The sequence below is a fragment of the Malaya genurostris genome, chromosome 2 (genome assembly GCF_030247185.1).
Source record: "Malaya genurostris strain Urasoe2022 chromosome 2, Malgen_1.1, whole genome shotgun sequence".
Taxonomy (NCBI): Eukaryota; Metazoa; Arthropoda; class Insecta; order Diptera; family Culicidae; genus Malaya; species Malaya genurostris.
The window spans coordinates 190495649-190522305 of NC_080571.1; the positions used below are offsets into that span (position 1 = coordinate 190495649).

Consider the following 26657-nt stretch of genomic DNA (forward strand, 5'->3'; position numbering starts at 1 on the left):
TCGTCTAACAGAAGGCCTCCAAACCCTTGGGGGGACAAAAAGTGCTAAGATGCTAAACACGCGATACAAAATGCTTACAAGAATTTTGAAAAAATCTTGGTTCTAGAAACCAAGTACAAGAGCATATTTCGGGCTATATCGGGTTTGTCGAAGGTTTGTCAAGAGAATTACCTTAACGAGCACTCTTTGGAATACGGCCAGACGAATGAGGAATCGTAACGTAGGAAATGAGAGTGAGGAATACTCGAACCGATGGATATTTGATTTTACGAGCAAAGTTTGTCCAGATTCTGTTCCTACGCAGAGCATTATTTGGGAGTCTTCTCCAAATAATGGTTCCATTGATAGCCCACTTTTCAATTATGGAATTTTCCATAGCACTCATGTCTTGTAACAATAACGCTCCTGGGTAGGACAGAATTAAATGAAACTTGGTGAAGAATCTGCCCGACCTCGCAAAAAGACGTTCGTTGGAATTGTTTAACAAGTTTCTTGAGCAAAATATTGTTGCACCTGACTGGAGGCAAGTGAAAGTTATCGCCATTCAAAAGCCGGGAAACCAGCTTCCAATCATAACTCATATACACCCATTGCAATGTTGTCCTGCATCAGAAAATTGTTCGAAAAAACGACGTCTCGACACGGGTCGAGACGAACGGTTTGTTGTCAGATGCTCAGTTTGGCTTCCGTAGAAATAAAAGGAGGAATGATTGCCTTGCATTACTTTCGTCTGACATCCAGATTGCCTTCGCATGGCATCTGTATTTTTAGACATTTGAGGAGCATTTGATTAAGTTTCCATTTGTGTTCTTTCAGACATGCTCCACCAACATGGACTTCCAACGGTTATAAATAATTATTTGTACAACCTTTTGTCAGAGAAGCGCATGCATTTTTCACAAGGCGATTAAACAACATTCAAAATTAGCTACATGGGTCTCCCGCAAGGGTCATGCCTCAGTCCGCTGCTCTATAATTTTTACGTGAATGACTTTCACAGCTGTCTAGTTAACCCATGCACACTAAGACAATTGGCAGGTGATGGCGTGGATTCAGTTACTGGACCCGAAGCTGTTGATCTGTAAAAGCCATTGCAAGATACCTTAGATAACTTGTCCGTTTGGGCCAGGCGCGTACACAGGGGGGGGTTTTAGGGGTTCAAACCCCCCCCCCCCCCCCCCGAAACAAAAAATTATAACCCATGGGAAACATTGTGATATAAATTGTACATGTGTTGATTTATCCCCATGTTCTAAAGCCCCCCCCCCCCCGAAATTTTTCACTGGCTACGCGCCTGGTTTGGGCTGTTCATCCTATTATCGAATTCTCTGCTGAGAAAACAGTTGGTCGTCTTTTCAAGAAAGCATGATTCCGCGCAGCTTCAGCTTCATATAATTGGAAGAATGATCGGGTAGGGTTTGACTTTTAAATACCTCGGGGTGTGGATCTGATAACAAAATGCCAACAAAGAGTAAATTTTCTTCGAACAATAACAGGATCTTAGTGGGGTGCTCATCCGGAAGATCTAATAGAATTGTATTAGACAACGATAGTTTCAGTGATGGAATATTAATGTGTTTGCTTTCGTTCCGCTGCAAACTCTCATATTATTAAACTTGAGCGAATTCAGTATCGTTGTTTGCGAATCGCCTTAGGCTGCATGCATTCGACACATACAATAAGTCTCGAAGTTCTGGCGGAAGTTCTTCCATTAAATGATCGCTTTTGGGAGCTTTCATCACCACTGCTAATATGATGTGAGGTACTGAATCCCCTGGTTATTAATAACTTCGAAAGACTAATTGAGCATCACTCTCAAACAAGATTCGTGACAGTATATTTTAACCATATGTCACCGAGAATCAACCCTTCACGATTAATTCCTATCCGTGTCAGCCTCCTAAATGTCCCTGACTCAACTTTATTTTTCGACACATCCATGCAGAGCGATGTGCGTGGAGTTCCCTACGCTCGATGGAAATCCCAAAAATATTTTCAAGTAAGTTCAGGTATATTGACTCTCAGAAAATGTTTTACACGGACGGATCACGAATTGCTTGCATTGAAGAGACTACTGGGTTTGGTATGTTCAACAATAATGTTTCGGTCTCATTTAGGCATCAAGAACCTGCATCTGTTTATATAGCAGAGTTAGCAGTAGTTCATTATAGCTTGAGTGTAATCGTCACATTATCTCCAAACCATTATTTTCTCTTCACGCTGCTGGCAAAAATGAACCGTTTTTCTTGGGCAAAATAAAACAGTGCCTGAACGACATATTGAATAAAGATTATCAAATCACAATAGTTTGGGTAACGGCTCATTGATCCATTCCAGGCAACTACTATTGAGGGTGAAATTTATGAGAAACCGATTTTTTCAACGAATTCTATAGCGCGTCTCACCAAAGAACACTTGCCAGCTGGCAAGCTTCTTGGGATAAAGATGATCTGGGTCGGTGGATCCACTCAAATATTCCTAAAATATTATTCAGGGGGACTGGATGTGAGTAGGGACTTTATTCGTGTGATGTCCAGACTCATGTCCAATCACTACACGATAGATGCACATTTTTTTTGAATTGGACTTTCCAAGACTAATCATTGTGCTTGTGGCGAAGGTTATCGCGATATTGATCATGTCGTTTTGACATGCGAGGAGTATCGTGATGTCAGATCTCAACTAATAAATTGCTTGCGTACTCAAGGTAGATTATCCAATGTCAATGTAGACTATCCAATGTCAATGTAGACTATCCAATGTCAAGGTAGACTATCCAATGTCATTCTTGGTTGTCGTGACCTTCCTTACATGAAACTTCTTTAAGACAATTGGAGTTCCAATTTGATATTTTATTTATGTTAGACTCCTTCCTCTTCCATGAGTTCAACCAATAGCCATGTATATTACACTGAATAAAAGTGATAAACTGATACAAACAAAGCTGAAATAGTTATAAGATCATGTACAAAATAAATGTATTTTATTTAATGTAATTTATAATAGCAAACCGATTGATAAAAACCTGGTTTAATCCACCTAGTGGTGTAATGATGCCTTTCTCATGTACATATAATATTGTGGTATTCTATTCAAAATTTTTCTCTTCGATTTTTGAAAGAAACCAAGAGATTGTTTATGCAGAACATGTTTGTTGCATCCGAAAATATTTTAAATGACGGTGTACAATATTGAACACACTTTACCCTATAATTCCGGAACCGGAATTCGCATCTGGATGAAATTCAGGAATTCCGTATGGGACCGAAAGACCTTTCATTTGAATCTAAGTTTGTGGAAATCGGTCAAACCATCGCTGAGAAAAGTGAGTGAGATCTATTTTGTTATATGACAACTATTTCCGGTACTTCCGGAACCGGATACCGAGAACCAGGATAGCCGGAATCGGTTTGTTCAGTTGCCTACTGATAATGACTATCGATTTGTGTAGTTTTGAGACCAGTTTAGAAATTTTTTTACGTTTTCCCTTTCTCATATAGAAAGGTTATGCAATCACTTGAAAAACCGACCAGTGAAAATTGGCCCGGAGGGAGGGGCAATGGCTGTGTGTGTGTGTGTGTGTGTGTGTGTGTGTGTGTGTGTGTGTGTGTGTGTGTGTGTGTGTGTGTGTGTGTGTGTGTGTGTATGTGTGTGCGTGTGTGTATGTGTCAAATAATCTCACTAGGTTTTCTCGGAGATGGCTGAACCAATTTTGACAAACTAGGATTCAAATGAAAGGTCTTCCGATCCCATACTGAATTCCTGAATTTCATCCGCATCCGACTTCCGGTTCCGGAATTACAGGGTAAAGTGTGTTCAATATTGTACACCGTCACTTAAACCGGCGAAACAAAAAACGTAAAAAATTTTCTAAACTGGTCTCAAAACTACACAAATCGTTAGTCATTATCAGTAGGCAACTAAACAAACCGATTCCGGCTATCCTGGTTCCCGGTATCCGGTTCCGGAAGTACCGGAAATAGTGGTCACATATAACAAAATGGATCTCACTCATTTTTCTCAGCGATGGTTTGACCGATTTCCACAAACTTCGATTCAAATGAAAGGTCTTCCGGTCCCATACGGAATTCCTGAATTTCATCCGGATCCGACTTCTTCCGGTTCCGGAATTATAGGGTAAAGTGTGTTCAATATTGTACACCGTCACTAAAACCGGCGAAACAAAAAACGTACAAAATTTTCTAAACTGGTCTCAAAACTACACAAATCGATAGTCATTATCAGTAGGCAACTAAACAAACTGATTCCGGCTATCCTGGTTTCCAGTATCCGGTTCCGGATTCCGGAAATTGCATATAATAGTGAACCCATTTCGTTTTCTTAAGGATGGTTTACGCAATCAAAGCACTGTTTTATTCTGTATGTTATGCATAAACAATCTCTTGGTTTCTTTCAAAACTCGAAGAGAATTTTTTTGAATAGAATACCACAATATTATATGTACATGCGAAAGGCATCATTACACCACCAGGTGGATTAAAACAGGTTTTTTCTTTGTGGTCTGGCCTTGTGGAAAAAAAAACCATGATACACAACATCCATGTGATCAATGAAAACTGTGAACATTGTCTTCTTTTTCATTCACAGACTCAAGGCCACTTCTGAAACGTTCGTGCCACTGATAAACGAATGCTTTTTTCAGAGTTTCGTTGCCGAAATACTCTTCATACATTTGCAATATCGTCGCACCATTCAAACCGTTTTTAACACAAATTTAATGCAAACTCGTTGTTACAAATTTGATTCTATTTTGAAAATTGTAAAAAATCGAGGACACGCACAATCGCAGATATACTCAATACAGCGTCCAGGTATCAAGTTGAAAATTTGATAGAATATCTAAGATAGATGTGGCAACCTAAAAAAAATCTGAGAGCGCCACACGGTTATCCCGGGAATCAAGGTAGTATCCCGAATGTACAACAGCATGATTTTCTTCAGCAACAAGGCCAACAACAGCAAGTTCCTGCAGCTACGGATGAGCTCCTTTGTCAGTGTTTACACCTGATGATACAAGTTCTCCGTCAACAGCAGCACAGTCAGCAGTCACAAGAGACCTGCATTAGGTAAATTAGGTCCTCAGAAGTGCATGCGGTTGCAGCACCCAATCCGGAACATGTTGTCGATTGTCTTGCTGGGAATATCGAAGAGTAGCATCACATTTGCAGCCTGGTTCACAAGGTACGACGAGCTGTTCGAAAAGGTTGCTGCTCGGTTGGACGATCAAGCGAAGGTCAGATTGCTGCTCCGAAAGCTGGAAACATCTGAGCACGAAAGGTTCGTCTCTTTTATTCTACCGAGAACACCGAAAGAGCATACTTTTGCAGACACAATCGCCAAATTGAGAAGTTTGTTCGGGGGTCTGATATGAGCTGAAGTAGATCGCCCGTATTTGCACTTCGTGATTGACCGAATGAGTAAAAATGTACAATGAATCAAGAAAATGAATCTTGGGACAAGCAAATCATTTTCACTGTACATACCCACTCACTCCTATCTTTTCATTAAATCATCAATAACGACGCCTCTTTCAGTGCACTTGTGAGACGAAGCGAGATTGTCGAGAACGAATTTCAACGACGGCTAGTCCACGTCATACCAATCCATGCGAGCCTGGCGCTTTGTCAATTCTGAAGAAAAAAAAATCCATTGGGGACGGGCATACCGTGATGGGTTAGTCGATGCCTATCACGCAGCCCACCTTGGTTTCTTGACCCCGCACATAGGCTTAGAGTTGTTCTAGCCTGAAGAGGCGAATAACCTTAATTTTAAGCTTCTATAATTGAAACAAAAAAAAATGTAATGGGAATTGATTTTGATGCGTCGGTGTGTCGGTCGCATATCACCGAATTCGGTTCCAAACGTCCCTGTGTCGAGATTTAAAAGCGAGATTTTAATCTCGTTTTGACCACGTCATATTTGTTTGCATTGGGAGAATTTGCAATCAAATCCGCTATGTGGCATATAACAGTTTGATCAATTTGTGCGGTGATGTGGTAAAACACAACTAACGGTAGTGTTGAGAGAACAAATTAGAATCAAAGTAGGGCTAGCTTCGATAGAGATAGAAAATTGAAAAATAGAAACTAAAGTGAATAACAATGGTCCTCATCATTCCGGCAGGTGAGTCCCGGTCACAGAAGAGACCTGAAACTTAACTGAATTAACAGGTAGCTCCGGCGGCGAGTGTCGCTATTTGTTTAGGGTCGTTTCCGTTATTGTCCTCCAGCATTTTTATTACTACGCGCGATTACGTTATCGAAAACAATAATCACGTCGGGGTCACCAATGTTCCACGAACCGTGAAATGAGAGACGAGCGCGACGTACTATCCAACTTCTTCATTCGTGTTCTCATTTGTAACTGCGCAATCCCAGTAGTTTTCTTATTCATTGTCAAACGGCAAGGGGTGTTCGAGAGCGTTTTACTGTGTTAGTATTAAGAGCGTCACTACAATATAAAATTGGTAACATATGTTATTTCCTGGTTGCATTACTTGCTCACTTCAAACTCTAGAACTCATATCATTTCAAATAACCAATTTTTCAACACCTATGGATAAGTCTGAGGAGTGGTTGTTTTTGCGTAAGGTTCCTTATTCTTATTTTTTCCTTTTATGTAAACTGTAATGGTATCTATTTCCAATATCATTTCCTAAGGGGTGTACGATATTTGGTACTATTCGGATTGAAACAGGTTTTTTAATAAAAGCTGGAATAGCATCGCACAAGTTTGAAAATAATGACTGTTCAGTATGTCTATTCATCAAGCCACTTGTCGACCGGCAAGGATTCTTAGTGTCAGTAGGATCGTAGCACCAGCCATGCAATGGTTCTGTACGCTGTATCAAGGAATCGCAACAAAGACCAATAACGATTCAGTTTGATAAAAAATTGGCAGATCATTTTATGTGGATAGTCACTTATTGTTGCAATTATTAAAGAATCTTGTATAAACTAGTTGAGCTTTCACTGATTGACAACCGTGAAAAAGTTAACACAACAAACATCTTAGTTCAGTTATGCCGACTTATTCAACGCAAGAAGCTGGAATGATATACCTTCAAATTCGAATGAATTTTTGATTGGTTTTCTTCGAACAATTTCGTATAGTTGTTTCGACAACGATACCACGAATTTAGAATTGACGAATTTCACATGTGTTTATTTGGACAATCTTATTAATTTCATGAAATTCAGCATGTGATAAGAAGTTTGAAATACATACCTCGCAATCTTGTCGTCCTTCTGGCCGATGAATGCCCGGAACTAAATGCTCTTTCGGAACATGATCAATATAAATAAATTCTGGGTTGATACATTGAGGATCTTGGCTGTTGTTTGTTGCTTCATCGTCTGTTTCAGTTGACTGCAATGACAATTTAACGAATACAATCGATATTACAAATATTAGCTATGAAAAGTAAAGTAAAGCACCTTTTCTCTGATTGAGATGTCAGATTTTTCGGAAGCAGGATGCTGCGATGAAGTATTTGCTTCACGCGTTTCTTCACTTTCACCAGGATTAGCCGAAGAAGCAATTTCTTTATTAACAATTTGTTTGATATTATCGTCAACCTTTTCTTCAGGTGCTTTCTCCTTTGCATCAAACTCTGTTTTTTTCAATAAATCTCGATCATTGAGTAGGCTACGCCCTAGATGCCCAAAGTTGACCTTGAAAGCAATATTCTTGCTACAAACATGAGGAAAAAGTGGTTGTCCATCAAGTTCGGCAGAATCAAACTCGAATGCCACCCCTTGGCTAATGTTGTTCACGGTATATTCAATTTTGCACGGGTTAGAATCCATGTCTAAATACGCTCCAATAACATCGTTAACTTTATATACAATACCATAGTCACTAAATTCACAATTATTTGCTTTCGAACCAACGCTGCCATAGGAGAATGAATGCTTGTCTTCTCCTAATTGCAAATTTGCTTTGGACGTCGACCACCCTACGCGGAATTCATTAGTCACAGGTTCTTCAGTTACCTTTTTAGTTTCATTATATTTAGTGAGAAGAACTTCGAATGCCACCTTTCCTTTAATTACACCCATATTAGCACGTGCTCCTGCCCATATCAGTGCCAATGCAGCTTCTGATAGTGGTCTAGCAGCATCCAATGTTTTGTCATCGATTTCCATATTGAGATCCGAATCAACTAAATGCAATAAAGATTAATTAAAATTAAATTTTTAATCGAACGATTTCATACATACACCAACTGAGTGTCAATCTATTGTCGTCGATTTCTGGTTCATTTTCTTCAGCCACAAATGTAATTGGAGTTTGTGCAGTTTTTGGTCGAGGAGTCTTAATTGATTCCTTAGTAGGTGATGATGACTTACGTTTAACGGGTTTTTGGCCCTCTTCCTCAGTTGTAGGCTATGAAAAATTGTATAATTAATTGAATTACGTTGATTATAATAACACTACATCACATAAAATTTATATTCTGTATATGAAACTTTCTAACTACCTTTTTTTCGTTTTCTGGAGTGTGAACATCATTCTTCGTTTCTAATATTTCTCCAGTTAGTGCTTTATTAGTTAATTCTACGGCATCTTCTTGCGGTCCAGAAGATTGATCCTCTACAAAAGATTCATCAGAATATTTCGAAGATGGCTCTTGAACCGAAGGTTCAACAGTTGCCTCATTAAGATCAGTTTGTTTAGATGCAGGGTTCATTTCAGAAGATGTGATCGTCGTGCTGGTAGCAATAATCTTTGTTGGAGAAGCTGTTGATTTTGTTGGACTCATGATTGCGGGTTTGACTGGACTTAAAACGGTAGGACTTGTTTGAACAACCGTTTGAGATTTTGTCGGAGTGATCGATTCTGTTTTTGTTAAACTACAAGTCGAATGTTTGGTTGGGATCGTTTGTTTTGTTGGTGTTAAAAATTTCTCTGGAGAATCAGGTTCAGTTTCATTGATGGGGACCCCAACTTTCTCTATTACAGCTACTGGATCGGATTCCTCTTCCAGTACTTCTAGACGCTTCACATCAATAGTCTTCACTGGGGATGGTGATCTATTAATCGATCCCGTTCGACGCTTTTTCGGAACACTAGACACGTCTGTAGCTTCTATGTGTTCGGGTTCTTCACTTACGCTCTCAAGGATTGAAATTTCTCCTTTCACTGGCGATGGAGACCTAGTCACCGATCGTCGTCGACTTCGACGCGCTGGTGTTGATTGGTTTGGCGTTCCTAATTCCGTTTTTTTTATAGCTGAAATACAAATAAAGTAGCCCATTGTAAAAAATTGCGTTTGAATATAATAGTATCCTACACACTTAAATCTAAATGCTAAATCTCGACAAAAATTGTCGATATTCGCACAGCCGAGTTCTCAGTAATCATCTCGGCAAAATGTAAAATTACTGTGAGCAATCATGAACTTTATACCATTTTCAGCAAAAGTGCCTATAAATAAATCATGAATTGTCGAATTACCAGTAATTGAAGGTATACGAGGCTCTGCTTCAAAAATGGATCGATTAATAGCATGGCTAATCAAATGTTGCCTTTTAACAATTGCACATTAATAATGAATTGTTGATAACATATTGTTACTATTGAATAGAGAAAATCGATCATGAACTATTAAAAATTTTGGTTGTTTTGTTGCATACCAACAGTTCGAACAACCAAAAAACCTAAGTGGTGATGGTGCAAGATATTTAACCTTTGATTCAAAAAGAAATAATTTACCAATCCGAGCAAATCCTTCTCTAATTCGATTACCTTTATCAGAATTTTATATTGAGATATCGAGTCTAAATGGCTCTACAGAATCAGGAATCAGAACTAATTAGTTCAAGAAAGCATATAGAATTACTGAAAGCTACTATTTATTCATTGATCGAGTTTGAAGATCATTTTCCTGGAACTCCGGATTCCGTAGATCTAATGATATAAGTGACGTTACCGACGAAACGAACTTTTTCTCTTCGCTCACTTTTTTCGGAGATGACTGAAATAATCTCAAAGATCAAACGGTTTTCACTTCCGGTTTCGGGGATACAGTAATATAATATAGTAACGTAACCAACTAATGTGCCACTTGAGCCAATTAGCTCTGATCAGAAATTTGATGAACGAAGCTGTGAAGATGAGTATACATGCTTCACGGTGTATGATATAATATAATATAATATACCTGCTTTATGAACTTTGTCGATTTTGAGGATGCGTGAGCCTTGTTGTTTTATTGGAATGGGGTGTACGTTATTTGGCCGAATTTTGTTTGGCATAAATTTATTTGGCATAAATTTGACTGGCATAACTTTTGATTGGCATAAATTTGTTTGGCGTAATGTCTTTTGACATAAAACAAAAAGACATACTGTTTCATTTGTCATAACTGTTGTTTGGCATAATTTTCATCTGGCATAATTTCAATTGTGCATATTTTCTTTAGATATTCTATTTATTCTGGGAGTATTTCCGATTAGTGCTCGATTCTTACTCTCGATTCTTCAGTGAATGGCTTTGTCATGTGTCTATCAATGTGGCGCAGCCACATAAACGAAGCCAAGGAGGCTCGGTGGCACTCAGCCACCGAGGCGACGCCGGCTGAGTCGGCCGCCGACCCGCCGTCGGAAGCGGCGGCCCCCGCACACAAACCTGTAATCCACTCGTTTGCCCGGTCTATTCAAAGCTAGGAGCTATCCCTTGGCCTCGCATTAAAAAAACCGCAAGGCGGCGAAGCCGCCTTTAGAATTTATTTTCTAGTTTTAGACCACAACGAGGACAAGGCAACCTCGGCGGCGCCAAGCCGCCGAGGTAACGCAGTCCGAGTCGTCCAATCACTAATCGGAAGACCTATAATCCAAGTGTTTCAGGCCGTTATGTATTACAACCTTTTTAATTACTCCCAGAATAAAACGAATCAAAAGAAAATATGCACAATTGAAATCATGCCAAATGAAAATTATGCCAAACAACAATTATGCCAAATGAAACAGAATATATTTTTTATTTTATGCCCAACGACATTATGCCAAATAGATTTATGCCAAACAAAAGTTATGCCAAACAAATTTATGCCAAACAAAGTTATGCCAAGCAAAATTCGGCCAAATAACGTACACCCAAATTCACCTGACCCTTTCCGCCGGACCAGTTATTCGCTACAAATATCAGCTACGATGGAGTAACGAGACTGCGGATGAGCAGAGCCAAGCTCAATTCCATCAACAACTGTCGATCCCAATTAGTTTCCGCAATCTATTCCTAAAATTACTAATCAAACCTTGCGATCAAGTTCAAAAGTCAAACTTAACATACTGAATGCTACGGTTGCTTCGCGCGCGAGGCTCAAATGTTAGTAGACTGCTCATTATTTTCAACTCTCAAACAAACTAAAAATCTACCATCATACCGAACACAGTAACTTAATACGTCTCACAATAATATAAATAAACAAAAAGAAATTACAATCTTCGTAATACGTAAAAAAAAAAAAAAATCTGAAAAATTTTAACTAACTAACTAGATATTTAATCGTTGGAGACTTCAATTTTCCCGGAATCAAATGGCAAGGAACTTCCGGTGGATTCTTTTTCGCTGATCCGACGCTTTCAACATTCCATGTTGGCATTACGACCTTGCTCGACGGTTATAGTGTCAACTTACTTCGCCAATCGAATCCTGTAGCAAACGAAAACGACCGAATGCTGGATCTATGCTTCTCGAGCAGAGCAGATGTCTCACCTATAATTAGTGCCTCACCGTTTCCTTTGGTCAAATCTATTCGACATCACCCGCCACTTCATATTGTGCTCAACTCTAATCTTCCACCAGATGGCTACAACACGACCGACATCATCAGCTATAATTATAATAAAGCTGACTACACTCGCCACTTCATATTGTGCTCAACTCTAATCTTCCACCAGATGGCTACAACACGACCGACATCATCAGCTATAATTATAATAAAGCTGACTACACTAAAATGACCGACTTTCTAATTTATTTATTTATTTAGGTATAATCAACAGACACAATATTCCAAGTATCCTACTGCGTGATAGATTGAAGTCAAATCCCGATGAAACGCGGTTGAATGACCTCTGCAAGCCAATAATAGCATTGTTAGCACCGTAGTTAGTTCACCGTAAAGGAAGTCGAAGAAATGCACTGTTGCGAAGAGCCCGGGGTCGGACGTTGATATTAATTTCGCGGAGCAAAGCAGGGCAGTCAATCCTATCGGTCAAAACATCTGCTATCAATAAAGCACGTGCAACATCTCGACGAACTTGTGGTGCATCGAGACCGATTAATAACCCGCGACTTTCGTTGCTTGGTTGTTGGTGAGGATTGTTCCACGGTAAGCGCCGTAGAGCGAAGCGAATGAATCTGCGTTGTATCGATTCGATTCTATGAGCTCCGTTTATGTAGAGAGGGCTCCAAACGACAGAACAGTACTCCAGGGATGAACGAACAAGTGAGCAAAACAGGGATTTTAAACACGTCTGTAAAATGTTTAGCCATCCTCATTACAAATCCTAGGTTGCGAGAAGCTTTAGAAACGAAATAGCTGATGTGTTGTTTGAATGTCAGTTGCTCATCGAGAAAGACACCAAGGTCTTTAACACACGTCGTTCTGACTATCGGGGATCCTTCCAGAAAGTAATCAAAATGAAATTGCTCTTTCTTCTTCGAGAACGAGCATTTGTCCGGATTCAATTTCATACGATTTACTTTACACCACTCGGCGAAACTCAACAACTGTCGTTGAAGAAAACCTGGTGTCTTTCTCGATGAGCAACTGACATTCAAGCAATCTCTGTTTTGCTCACTTGTTCGTTCATCCCTGGAGTACTGTTCTGTCGTTTGGAACCCTCACTACATAAACGGAGCTCATAGAATCGAATCGATACAACGCAGATTCATTCGCTTCGCTCTACGGCGCCTACCGTGGAACAATCCTCACCAACTACCAAGCTACGAAAGTCGCGGGTTTTAATCGTTTAATTTTATTAATTCAATAAATAAATGTTAATTTTTCATCAATTATGACTCCAAGATACTTCATTTCTCCAACGCGATCAATAGTTTCACCATCAATTACTGTTATTACTACTGTTTCTCTTTCTCTCGGTAAGAGAGAATGTTTAGACCTATAATTCATAGTAAGCAAACTATCTTCACAGGGCTAGAAGAAGATGAAGATTATATAATCAGTTTTCGCTAACAGACTTATGACTGGCTCTTAACTGTTGAATGTTTCTTTGAGGTCTAAACGCGCCCCACATTTATTTTTACAGAATTCATTTTGTGTGCACTGTCACCGCTAGAGCGTCTAATAGAATAAAGGTTTTGCTGTAATGGGGACATGTGTTCTTCACAGCTCTCACAGCTCATAGCAATACGCAATGAAAATTCAATGAAAAAATGTTCAATGCGGTATACTGATTAAAAGACTTATTTTTCGTCCTACTATTCCTGCACTATGCGATTAAACTCAATTAAACGCTATTTAGCAGGAATTTGATTTACGGAAGTAACAAGAGTGCAGGAGCTAGTTTCCCACTGGCAGCCAGTAAACAAAGCGTTTATTTGTTTGCAGTATTTGCTGAGATCACCAGATTGCCATTGCTAATGCTGCGCTCCTGCTACTTCTGTTTATAATGGTCAAGTAAAAACAAAGAATTCCTATCCTCTTTTAATTTGATACGAATCTAATAAGTTGTATGCAACAGTTTTCGTGGCATAAAGTCATCATTACCAGCCGTTCGCGTTCGGAGAGCCAGTCATCAGTCTGTTAGCGAAAACTGAATATATAATCTTCATCACTTTTTAGCCCCGTGAAGATAGCTCGCTTGCTATTAATTATTTTGCGAGAAGAACGATGTTCAGACCACGAGAGAGAAATTTCACTACGCTACAGAAATCTGCGTATATGTGGGATATAATTGCTTCCACTAGTGTTTTCTTTGTGTTTCTTTTTGGCTGGCAAGGCATCCTGTTTGTGAGCAGTGAAATTGTTCGCTCACAATACAATGGAAACTATATATTAATTCACCGGTAAATTAATATTATAAACCCTGGCTCTGATCGATTGTGAGGTTATTTGATACGGGGGAATACTGCCGTTCTACATCCTATTGCCCCATATTTTAAAACAGATAGCTGAGAGAAATGCGAAGATTTCTATTTGGAGAAAATGATGAAATGAAAACAAATCTCTTCTGTCAAAAACTATACTTAGAACCAACACTCTTTTTTTTGCCTGTCGATGTTTTCGTTTGTTAATTGAATTATAGCTATTTTTCATGATGGGACAGTTATGTCTAGAAATGTATCAAAATAGGCAAAATTCTACGCATATCAGTCCCATTGTGATTTCACTACGCTAAAGAAATGCCAGGTCTGCAGATTTCTTATAAAGTGCTGCAGACGTTATTTGTTGCCGAATTTTTGAAGACTTTTGAAAATCGAGTTTTTCAGTTGGTCGCGCTGTTTTTATTCTGTTCGCCCAGCCAATTTTGTGTATCATACTTTAAAAAGAAATGAAAGCTAGCAGACAGACCGAAGAGAGATGTGCTCAATATGCAATCCTACGATTTCTTTCAAACGAAGCTGACGGTTAGCCAATAGAATTTGAATAAAATTAATCCACGGCCGTATATTGAAAACATACGATACATAGGGGAAGGTGTTCGGTTGCCGGCACCCACCGTAACTTTTGACAGAAAGCAGATAGCGTCATTCCGACAAATGTCATGTGTGTGTAATAGCAGCACGTTCTTTTTATGCTGAATGCTAAAGTACAGATGCTTGTACTTTTTGTTGCGCTCAAAACAAATTTTAATTGCGAGAAAATCAACACTGTAGCATTTTGTGTAACATTATTTCGAGATGTACAAAAAAATAGGTAGAGTGTCATGACGTGGCAATATCGCACAACCCTTTTTGCGCTCCAAGTTCTGTTTCTATAACGAGGAGATCAGATTTTTTTGTTAGTTTGAACTGAACACACAGACCATGTACGACCTGACAATTTTTTTGTAATTAAATAAACTTCAACAATAAAAATAGTTTTAACTAATAATCTAAAAAATTACTAAATCTTTTTGGCGGTGATGATGGACGACGGGACCTACCTCACCCTGGATGGCCACGGCAGGGCAATTTTTTACGTCCCCACGAAAGAAGTGAGCCCCGAGGTGAAGTTTATTTCACACATCAAGTTCCTCAAGAAGGTGCTGTTGTGACTGACAATCAGCGAGAGAGAAGGGGTTGTCAAAGTCGCTCTTCTTTCGTTCCGGACTGGCCGTGAACGGGATAATTAATAGTACGAAAGCATTTTCATAACGAAACAACATAACGGCAAAAACGGGGTGTTTTGGCTGGATCTGGCTTTGAATCTACTTCTCGAAGCGATCGTTGGATGCATACACGCTTATTTTCGTCCGCCATGGCGAATATTCCGGTTAATTGCCGGAAGGCTGCTCGCAAGGGCGTAGAATTTTTTTTGCAAGTAAGCTAAAATAATTATCTTCCATGGGAAATCCCAATATTCAAGCCGCTATCGAAAACAGAAGGAAGGTAATCGGCCGGTTTCCAACACAGTTTAACCAAATACAAATAATAATACCCCTAGGTCCTATACAAACGGATGATTTTTTTTCGGTTCACTAAATAAATTAGTTGGCCTAGCCCATTCTTCTGTTTCGTCGTGAAAATGTAAACATCTTAAAAACTAAATTATCTGGCAACGCAACATAGAAGTTGCTACGAAACAATACCTACAGTTTATAAATTTGGCTGAAGAAACTGATTAACAACTTCATCACAAATCAGTTGTGAAAATAATGAAATTTACAGAAATTATTCCGACTGATTGAAGACTCAAAAGTCAGGTTAGCATTTTAACACAACAAAGTTCGGAACTAGTTAACCCTTGATAACATATTTTCAGTGAAACGGGAGAGAATACATTGAATTGACTTTGGAGTTCGATGGTTGTGGTTGATGTTGGGAACAGGCTTCCCAAATGTACCGCCGCGCGACATTATTATTGAGGATGTCATGCTACTCTTTCCATGACAGCCTTGTGATAGGTTTCATCACGACAGCCCTTAGACAAATAGTTCTGTACAGCCAACGTTGCCGTCATTCACTTCGTTCGACAGTTCATTCCATCTTAAGACATTTTGTCATGGTCCACGACAGCCGAAGAAGCATGAAGTTCTCGCTGTTGCGACAGTAAGCTTCGGGTATCAGTCACTGCGTTGTTTCTGTCGAGAGCAAAATATTACTCTCCCTTGACCAGGTCTGCGACAGTAACCGGTGCGGTTCAAATTTGTTGCTCTTGGTTTGCTATGAAGATTCGAGGCAAGCATGTGGGTTTTAGTTTTGCCTTTGGTGATTGCTTTGCGCAGCGGTTGATCATTGCGCATAGCAATCACCGTTGGTAGGGCATTGATAACAATATAATTGATAATTAATAATATACGAAACTCCTAATACGAAACGGATTGAAGAACGGACTTTGGTTTTAATGAAAGTTAATTTTTATATTTTGGTCGATCTTCTATGAATTGATAGATCGATTAATTAAAGAGCAATGTTTTTTAATAGCTGAGTCAGTTCGGCGTGCTCCTTTCAGGCAGTTTGCGGTCGGTTTGTGGGCTGTAACATTCATAGTGTATGCGCGTACTGATGTGCGTGGAGCATTATTTTCATCCTCTTTATCTCTTCCTTCAGGATAGTAAAGGCGCAATCGTTCCTTATATAAGAGTGTAAAAGCCAATTGAATCAGATTTTAGATTTATATGTTAACGGTAAATAAATGTTCGTAGCGAAAGATATGTTCAAATCAAAGATTCCGTATTCGATACTCGTTAGCGTTAGCTTTGCAGTCGACTTGTAAGTCTACGGGATTTTTGCATGGCCAGTGCTGCAATACTACGGACACTAAGAATTCTTTCAAGTCAGGAATGAAACATACAAAACCTGGCTCGTTAAGTTCGTTATACGTTGAACCACCAATCGAATAAAAACCTTGAGTGAAAAATTTGGAGTCGGAATTTGCAAGGCAAAAATCATCCAGAAACATCTTATTTTCAGGTACCGTACAACAAAGCTTTGAATGCAAAAACTGAATGAAAAATTCCGGTTCTTCCAAAAAATATGTTTCCAAGCGTGGAATGCAGCATGGTTGCCCGTAACAGATTCGAATGTTTATTTTGTTTTATTTAGAAAAAAAGTTTTAATTCCCCAAGTTATGTAATAATGTCTTTCTTGAGTAATGTGGTCTCAAGCTTTCCATACATATCAAGTTCTCTTCTATATATGAATAGTATGGTGTTTCTATTACCCTGGAATATATTCCAAAAAAAAAATCGGATATAGTACGGTTACTTATATGATATAGGGTTGTGCTGATAATCTGCTGAATCATTTTCTTCCTGTTATGCATAGAATTATCTTATTTCCAGAAACAGCATATTAACTATTACATTATTTTGGTCATAGCTACCAGAAGTTCGCGACTTTTACACACGTTGAAACTGTCACTTTACATTGTAAAATTTAAAACTCGGTTAAAGCGTATCTTTCATCAAGTAGAAGCTTGTGTCAGTATATTTTGAATTCTTTAACTTAATGTCGTTGTTTACCACAAAACTTGCTATAAAAGTAACTGAGGCCCAAATTTATATCTACAGTTAAAAGGACAATTTCATGTAAACTTCTAGAAGTATCTCAATCATTTCCTTTATGTGCTTTTACGCTCAATCCAATTTTGGAAATGTAGATGTTGCAATCACGAGCCGCACGCAGAAGAAGATGCGGTGCATTGAAATTTCAAACAGCACATCCAGTTTATATGCGCTCGCTACAATTCTCGTACACATTTTTCGTTTTCTGTTTGAGTCGACTCTCACGCCCTCACGGAAAAGGAAAGTTATTCGTGAATAGCAAAGCGAACTATTGAATTTAATTCGGATCCGACTTCCGCAGTTAAAAGTCTAATAATGTCGAAAATTTTCTAAAATCTAATTGCCTTAGTAGCTTGTGTCTGCATTTAAAAAAATCAATCAGGAATCAATAAATATTGTAACAAAATAGTCAAACTTTCTGAGAGCCGAGTTCTTTGCACATATTTAACAGTTTTCTTTCTAAAAAGAAATTATGTTCTGAAAAATGTAGGTGTAAATCCCCGGTGAACAATTAAGTTTGAAACCGGGAATAAATAAAAGATATAATGAAAATAATAATAATAATAATAATAATAATAATAATAATAATAATAATAATAATAATAATAATAATAATAATAATGATAATAATAATAATAATAATAATAATAATATTGTAGCAGTCATTTCCGACCCTAAGAAACTCATTGTTTTAGTTATCCTAGGAGAAACAGAATTTAAGAGCTGTATATGACACGAATTTGTCTTTCATTTATTTAAAATTCAAAAATTAAATTTTTAAATTCCCAGTTTTGGTACTGATCATCCCTTAATTTCGAAACAAGAAGTCGAATATGGATGAAACTAAATGGAAGGCTTTTAATTAAATGATTTGCGATGATTAAATGATTTGCGATGAAAATTTCTTCTTAACTTTTCTTCACATAAACAACCATCTGTTGAACTACTTTTTATCTGAGAGCTCCCCCAATCAACTTCATGGTTGCGGACCCTGTATTTGTGTAGATGGTACTAAAAGATCTACCACCTCAACGAAAAAGAGCTCAATTACAAGGTCCGGGGAGTACTTAGAAACTTGCAATGAGAGCAAAGGGAAAGTCAATTTAAGCCGCAATGAAGCTATATGATTAGGCACTGAATTCCATAAAAAAACTTATAAACTTATTTTTCTAGTTTTGTGATATTTATGAAAACAAAAGAGGTTTATTGAAGATCTGTTCTCAAAGGTAGTAACAAATTAAGAACTCAACGTTTTTTATATTCTCATTCCTTCAACTGCTGGCAAAACCTATGTGAATGTTAAATGAACAACTAAATTTAAGCTATTTTAAATAAATTTAAGCTATTAGTTGATTGATTCCTATGTGGAAAAGAACAATTGAGAATACTAAATTTGTAACAAAGTTTGGGGTAAACCAAAAAATTTGATGCTTTTGGGAAAAATAATGGTTTCATTATATTTTTCTTTTTAAAACACTTTTAGCGAAAATCTGAAAGCACATGTTCACATATAAACATAAAAGTTGCCCATTCAATTTTATGGTCGAAAACTATTCAAAGTGCACCAAACATCTTATTTGGGTTCAGAGTATCATATTCTATAGTTTCAACGAAATCGGTGAGGCACGGGTACCAAAGTGTGCCGACTATTGGTGGAGTAACGTTAAATACACTACATAATTAATTAGTTGTGAAAAGTAGCTACGATTCGATCCAAAAATCAAACGTCATTATTCAGAATAAGGGTGCATAAGACATTTTCGGAGTATTGTTAATGAATGGAAGTGTATCTGTTTCTTTAGGAATAAGAAGGAAGCAGTAAGGATCAATACTTTAGAAATTCATATATATGAGCCGTTACACAAAACTCAGTGTTTATCTTTTAATATTCGTTAGTTATTAAAATTCATTGCCTTCGCCGACAGTATAAATAAATCTAAAACAATTTCTTTATTTCACAATGGTATTGTAATGAAACGTTACTAAAGTTTCCTGCAAAGGTAATCCCAACAACGCAATCGTATGTACTAGTACCATTTCATTGAGGCAGCCGAAATAGTGCGAGCGCACTATGACCCACGGCTCGTCTCCAGAAACAGCCGGTTTATTGCTTCAAGAGACATTGATGAGACAGCCGGCTTGCGACAGCCCTTCGTAACAGTAATGCCCTTAAAATCAAAGGATGTCTTCGATTTTCAAAGGCTGTCTCCGTAACATTTTATGCGAATGAGCGAACAGAAAGAAACAGGATACAAACAGCCCGTTCGGTTTGACTACTCTCCGGATAGAATACTCTCATCAATCTGGCGAGTACAAACTGTCTCAGTGACAGCATTCATTTAGGCATGCGAGCGCTGTTGCCATTACAGTTCGGCGTATGCTTCACACATATTGTAGACTGGGCTTTCGACTTTGCGCTCCGACAGTTCATGCTATCTCGTGGCGGATGTCATTGAAAAGCAGTACTGCTGGGAAGCCTGGTTGGGAACGAAAAACTCCAATATGCATAATCGTCTAACTTCTGGGCACCGTTGTTCTACGAAATCGGATTGAAGGGGAGAAGGACTTGAAGGTGCAATCCGTAATAACGGAATCAGTATCCGAAGGAAACTATGACCCAAATAACTCCCAATTCAGTCCAATCCGTGGAAGTGATGTGGGTCTTCCGTCGGTCACACAGTGCTGGGAATCTGTACAGGCCATGAATATCCTGAAGCAAACGTTAACAAACAAAAACACAAGCAACTATCAATTTAATTGAAAATACCGCTATTGCGCCGATACTCGAACAGAATATGTTCTTAATTTTGAAACTGTTTTGCTCTAAATAATCTTGTAAACAAAAACCTCTTAATGTTCGTAATTTAGATTGCTGAATAGAAAATACGATGATTCTATGAATATTAGGAACCGTGCCCATCAAAAAAGATTTTAATTCAATCATTTTTAAATATACAAAGAATAGGGATGATTATAATTAAGATTCGAATAATTCAACGTTGTATTAATTTAAAACAGGTAAAGTACTGATTTTTTAGGTGCATAAAATGAATCTCAAATTATAATAAAGTTATTTATATTTACTGGACAACAAAAAAAAAGGTTATAATTATTAAACAAACGTATTTGTGAAAATGGAATCAAAATTGGATTGACCATAAGATATTTTGAACGGGAAGACAACTGTTTTAAAACCTGCTTCGGAAGATGCTCAATATGTTCGTCATACTGCTTTTTTGTATGAAAAACATTTATGTTCTTACTTACAAATTTACGTCAACGGATATTAACAAGAAATTTCCTATATTCCTACTTTCTCCCTAGAAGTAGGGTGACGAGATCCAATAAAAATAATTTTTTTGTAACAAAAATACGGCCACGTAAAGCTTATACGTAAATTTATCAGAAAAAAAGTTTTATGAAAAAATAGTTATTACCAATGTACTTTCAGACAAAAAATATTAAATTCTCATGTAATAAAATTTAATTAAAAATCATTAGATGTACATATTACCTAAGATTTCGCAAAAACCTTTCGGCTACCACCACGACTTGCTCTTCTAAAACACAATTTTTTTCGAATGTATCTATTAGTTCATAAACAATAGGGCGTCATTTCATCCAGCATGTTTACGAAATACAACATGTTTACAATTCCAATGCGTTGATGAGCAAATAAGTCAAATAATTGCTGTAAAAACGCATAAGACATCGCTCTATTTTTTCCTAATAAGATTCCAAATGCTGAACTTGCTTCGTGTAGTTATCAGAAAAATAACCAGAAAGTACTTCATAATGAACTCTCCGTTGGATGTTAGCCAGCTTTATTTCCAACAGTCAAACTAATTTATCCTCTATGAGAAATCCTTCTACAATTCGCTTTAGGAAGTTTTCAAAACAAATTTACTTCGTCAGACAATGTATTGGATCTTTTTATTGAGATGTTTTCTTTGACAAAGTTTAAAGAAATGTTTACTAATGCCCCGTTTACACTTCTGCTGGCTGCCAGCATGCTGGTGCCAGTGTACTGCCCTCTTAGGAAAAAACGTTCAACTGTGGTTCAATGATCCAAAGTATTAGACCAACGAAGGACCACCGTTGAACGTTGAAGGACCGCTACATAAACGTCTGAAATTAGAAGTTTGCGACAAGATTGTTTTCCAGTTTCAGAAAGCAACTATCGAACTTGGCGAGGTGGGCCTACTATGGTCTCAGCCAGTCTTAACGAAAGACAAGTATAAAAAAATCGAACTGACAAAAATAACGAGGGTTATTTTTTTAGAACGCAAAATAACTGCTCGACTGTAAAATTTGAACTAAAAGTTAAAATAATTCGCAAGGTGGTCTTAGTTTATTGGCATATTGTCGAAAACTGAAATGTAGAGGCGCTGCTTGTTTAGAGATGATGCTTTCAGCAAGAGCTGTCAAATCGGTAGGAACATTTCTAATTACTCCACCTTTTCAACAATTTCTTATGAAAACGGGCAAATTCATTTGGAAAATCATAGTAGAAGTTGAAGAAAAAGTTTTTACTCTGAGGTGGTAATGTTGATCTTAGTTCATTGTGCGAAATCTACCGTTTATTCATAATAGTGCATTAAACTTGGTTTGATATCATTTTTGAAATGCCTGGAAATAACAAATAAAGTATAAAAAATAAATAGTACTCGAACGCTAAACATTCTAGTACTCCAGAAATCAACATTACACTGGTTTCTGTTTAAAAAAAATGTTGATCCGAAAAAACCTAACCTTACCCAATTTCACACATTTCTGAAGATTTTCCATGTTTAATCGTAGTTTACACTAAAAAAAGTAGCAGTAATCACTTTGAAATCGATTTTCTTCTACTCCGAGTGTATTTTATTGCTGATATCTATTTGTACTATTGAATAAATGATAAAAAATGTTGCAAATCACTACTGCAGATATTATAATTTCCGAAAGAATCCTCCTTTTCTTGGTTTCATTTTTCATTGGCAGGTGTCGCTACCGGAAAATCAGTTTTGCGACAATGTGCCAATAATCATTATGTGTAGTTTATTCGTTCTTATGACTTCAGATCATTTTGAGAGCAGTAGTATTAATTTCCAAAAACCAAATGAATTGGCCTCACTGAATGACGCATGATGTACTTTTATCATTGTAGCCCTTTGGAAATGCTACATCTATGTGCACGCCAAAAGTAATGAAAAGCTCAAAATGGCGCGCCATTTTCTGGTTTCACGATTTATTATGAAAATAAAACGTACTCGTATACAATCACGCACAATAACTATGAAGTAGTAAGAAACTATTTATTTTAAATATACACACCTGTAGTCACGGGCGTAGATTGCTCTTGATTTTCATTTTCTTTCTCAATTGCTTCTTTGAGACGCTCCACGAGAACAGCTTTCACTCCCTTAGTATCTAAATTTCGTGATGCTAACTCCACTTTCAAATCGCTGACTTTCATTTTATTGTAATCCATCTTTGCAACAATTTCTGATATATGTCACGAAAATAACTCGCGTTTCTACGCTTAAATCAATAAAAATTGAAACAACGCGTCTATACTTCTTTCGGCCGATCAAGTATGCGGTGGATGTGAGAAGTTGAAAGTGAAATTATGAGTTGTAGATCATGTGTAAACGTCAACGAACCGCTATAAAAAAAAAGCTTCTCTGCCAGTGTTACCAGATTATTTTTTTAAAAGAAATACTATGCGGCAGAAAAGGGGTCCTTACACTAGCATTAAAAGTGTAATTACTAAGTCACGACACTACTGCTCAAATGCTCGTCATTACTGCATTGCTGTTCATCACTATTTTTTAGCATTATACGTTTGTTATTAATGATGGCATTATCAAATACAAATAATTTGTATTTGGCATTACTTTCGAAGGGTAATATATGTTAGGTATGACATTTTTATATTACAATTGCATTTGATAATGCCATCATTAATAACAAATAATTTTTAAAGTGTTAAACTAAACCTAATCTATTTGTACTTATATTTTTACCTACAGATTTAGCACAATTTCTAATTAAATTCATGAAAAATATTTCAAAATGCCTAATCTTAAGGAACAAAAATGTCACTTACTTCGTTTAAAATTGTTTCTCAGATAATGCAGAATATAAAATTTTTTCAAAATGAATGTTTATAAAAGATGGTTTTGTCGTAGTTCTGATAATGAAAATATGTCATTATTCTATGACACCTATTTCAATCAATCGATAAATTGAGTTATAAGAGCTGCGTAGTGGTTACTTGGGAGTACATATTATTTCTGAAATTTATTAAATTTGAATATATTTTAAAAGTGAACAATTAAATCTTATTTATTTGCACTTATTTCTTCACCTTAAAATTTTGTACAAGTAAAATATTTCAAAACACCTAATCTGGAGAAACTAAACTGTTTCTTTTTCAACGATATATTGAATAAGGCACACTGCCTTAGAAACAAAACTGTGGTCCTTATTACCGTTCTTACTTCCACTTTCACATCACTCACATATCACTTCACTTGATTTTACCTATTACCAGTATCACGCATAATGAAGTATCTCGTTCGACGACTGAAGATTTTGTAGTCCTGAAAAGGACCATTCGATTTCGGGAGATTACGTTGGTATTCTGGAAACTAGAGCGGCAGTTTTCTAAATTAGTTCTTTAAGTTAGTTTTGGGGCCCTGGAAAGGACTATTTTGTTACGGATGATTACGTTTATATTCCAGAAAGTAGGGAGCAATTTCAAATCATTTGTAAGTTCGAGTTTTGACCTAGAAGAAATCATTACATAAATATAATCGTAAAACAAGCCTGTATGGCTCGCTCATATATTTCAATATCAAAAAAATTCAAAACTATCAAAATGCTGGTGATACCGATAATAAGGGTCACAACATTTATCAATATTGGTACTTTCGTTTGCATACAGTTGCACAGTTGCGGCACACAAAGGGCTCAGTTTTGGCAAGTAGCTGTTTCATGGGGAACAGCGTGGCACACATAAACTCACAGTATATCACGTGTTTTTTAGAGGCACAATATAGTTTGTGTTAAGCGACTCTCCCCTTGGGTCACACTCACTTCCCAAGCAACCAGAAGTTCCACAATTACTTAAAAAGTCCACTTTCTCGCTGCTTAAAAGTACACGCGGAACTTTTGAGAACTTGAAAGTACAGATCAAGTTCCGCGTGAACTTTCTAGCTGCTTAAGAAAACACGTGGCAATTTTTTACAGTTCGAAGTACAGAACAAGTTCCGCGTGAACTTTCTCGCTGCTTGAGAGTGCACGTGGTACTTTTAGCAACTTGAAAGTACAGAACAAGTTCCGCGTGAACTTCTTCGCTGCATAGAAGCTGAACAATGTATTCTAGAAGCAGCTTAGAAGTTCGTTTCGCTGCGTCACGCGAACTTTCAAGTGTGGATAATTACTTAAAAATTGGGCTGCTTAGAATGCTATTGATTAACTTTGAGAGCTGCTTAAGCCAAATCAGTCCCTTTTATCCGAACTTTTGGTTAGTTGGGTTCACTTGGTTTTCACCGTGTAGTGATACTGGGAATAAGGGCCTGTATAAAAAGTATAGTTTTTCAAAAAGAATGTTTGTGAAGGATGGTGTTGTCGCAGTTCGGACAGTAAAAATATGTAATTATTCCATGACAACTATTTCAATCAATCAATTGAGTTATAAAAGTGTATATTGTTTCAGAAATTTTTGCCTTTACAAAATTACTGAGTTCAAGGTCTCTTTCTCACACTATAGTTTACCAGACGGTGCTTTATTATCAAAAACTACCGTTATTCAATTGTGCACTCAAGTGGTGAGCTTATTGTTTACGGTGCTGGTGATTGTTCCCATGCGAATGCTTCTGCACACTAGTTACCACCCCCATCGAGCCCCGCCTAGAATCCTCCACCTGATGACAATGATACAATGACGATGATGATGACAGAGAACGATATAAAGACCATCGACGATCACGTTTTGTTCTTTTGGTTGGCATCGATTTTGAATTCGAATTTTTATAACAAATGACATACAGACTCTTGATACTAGTGCTTGTTTCCTTATTTTGATACTTTTGAATGTAAATAGTTTTTTTTGTATAATAAATGGATATGTGAATCAATGTGAGTAAACAAAGAATATAAAGTAAATAAAAAAAAAATGTAAGTGAATAAATTAATAAGAATAATATATATATATATATATATATATATATATATATATATATATATATATATATATATATATATATATATATATATATATATATATATATATATATATATATATATATATATATATATATATATATATATATATATATATATATATATATACATATATATATATATATATATATATATATATATATATGAATGACTGAATGAATATTAACTATAATTTAGATACTAACCACGGCTATTAAGCATAAATTAAACATCCTGAAACATGAAACACGGAGGATAGACATTTAATTTATACTTAGAAATTTACTTAGCACAGACTAGCAGACAGTATGAGTAAATTCTTATAAAAATAATTTTTCGTTATGCACTAGTTCCACCTATATTATACTGCGCGAACTATTTACTATCGGTACAGCCCTTGTGTTATGTAAAAGTTTTTTTTACTAGTTGGTACCCCCTCGTTTGTCATCACCGATCACCTGCTTGCAGGGATGCCTGATTTCATCATAATATTTGAACATGAAAAATTAAGTAGCGGCTGACCAGAAGTAAGTAAATATTGTAACAAAACGGGTTCAATATTGTATTGCGTTGAAGGATGAGAAGTGGGCACAATTCTGTATATAGTTTTTGCAATATGTATTAAATCTGTATTCTGCATGAACTTCGCATGGACGTATACAAATCAATACATTACAGGTAATTCTGTATGAATGGCAACTCTGTTGGTAAATGAAAAAAATAAACACATTCTAGATGACGGAC

General features: G+C 37.0%; 1 protein-coding gene across 2 annotated transcripts in view; it reads right to left on the reverse strand.

Annotated features, from left to right (window-relative positions):
- LOC131432840 (heterogeneous nuclear ribonucleoprotein U-like protein 2) overlaps nucleotides 1-23310 on the reverse strand; it is an 80655-nt gene extending 57345 nt beyond the window's left edge. Inside the window, exons 1-5 of one of the 2 annotated variants that reach the window (XM_058599383.1) lie at nucleotides 23019-23310; nucleotides 8504-9255; nucleotides 8244-8409; nucleotides 7458-8185; nucleotides 7249-7389 (exon numbers count right to left, since the gene is read on the reverse strand). In XM_058599383.1, the coding sequence (XP_058455366.1) occupies nucleotides 7249-7389; nucleotides 7458-8185; nucleotides 8244-8409; nucleotides 8504-9255; nucleotides 23019-23175 (1944 nt within the window). In that variant the 5' untranslated portion in view covers nucleotides 23176-23310. The remainder of the gene's footprint in view (nucleotides 1-7248; nucleotides 7390-7457; nucleotides 8186-8243; nucleotides 8410-8503; nucleotides 9256-23018) is intronic. The other variant, XM_058599382.1, reaches the window with a different exon arrangement.
- Nucleotides 23311-26657: the final 3347 nt, after the last annotated feature.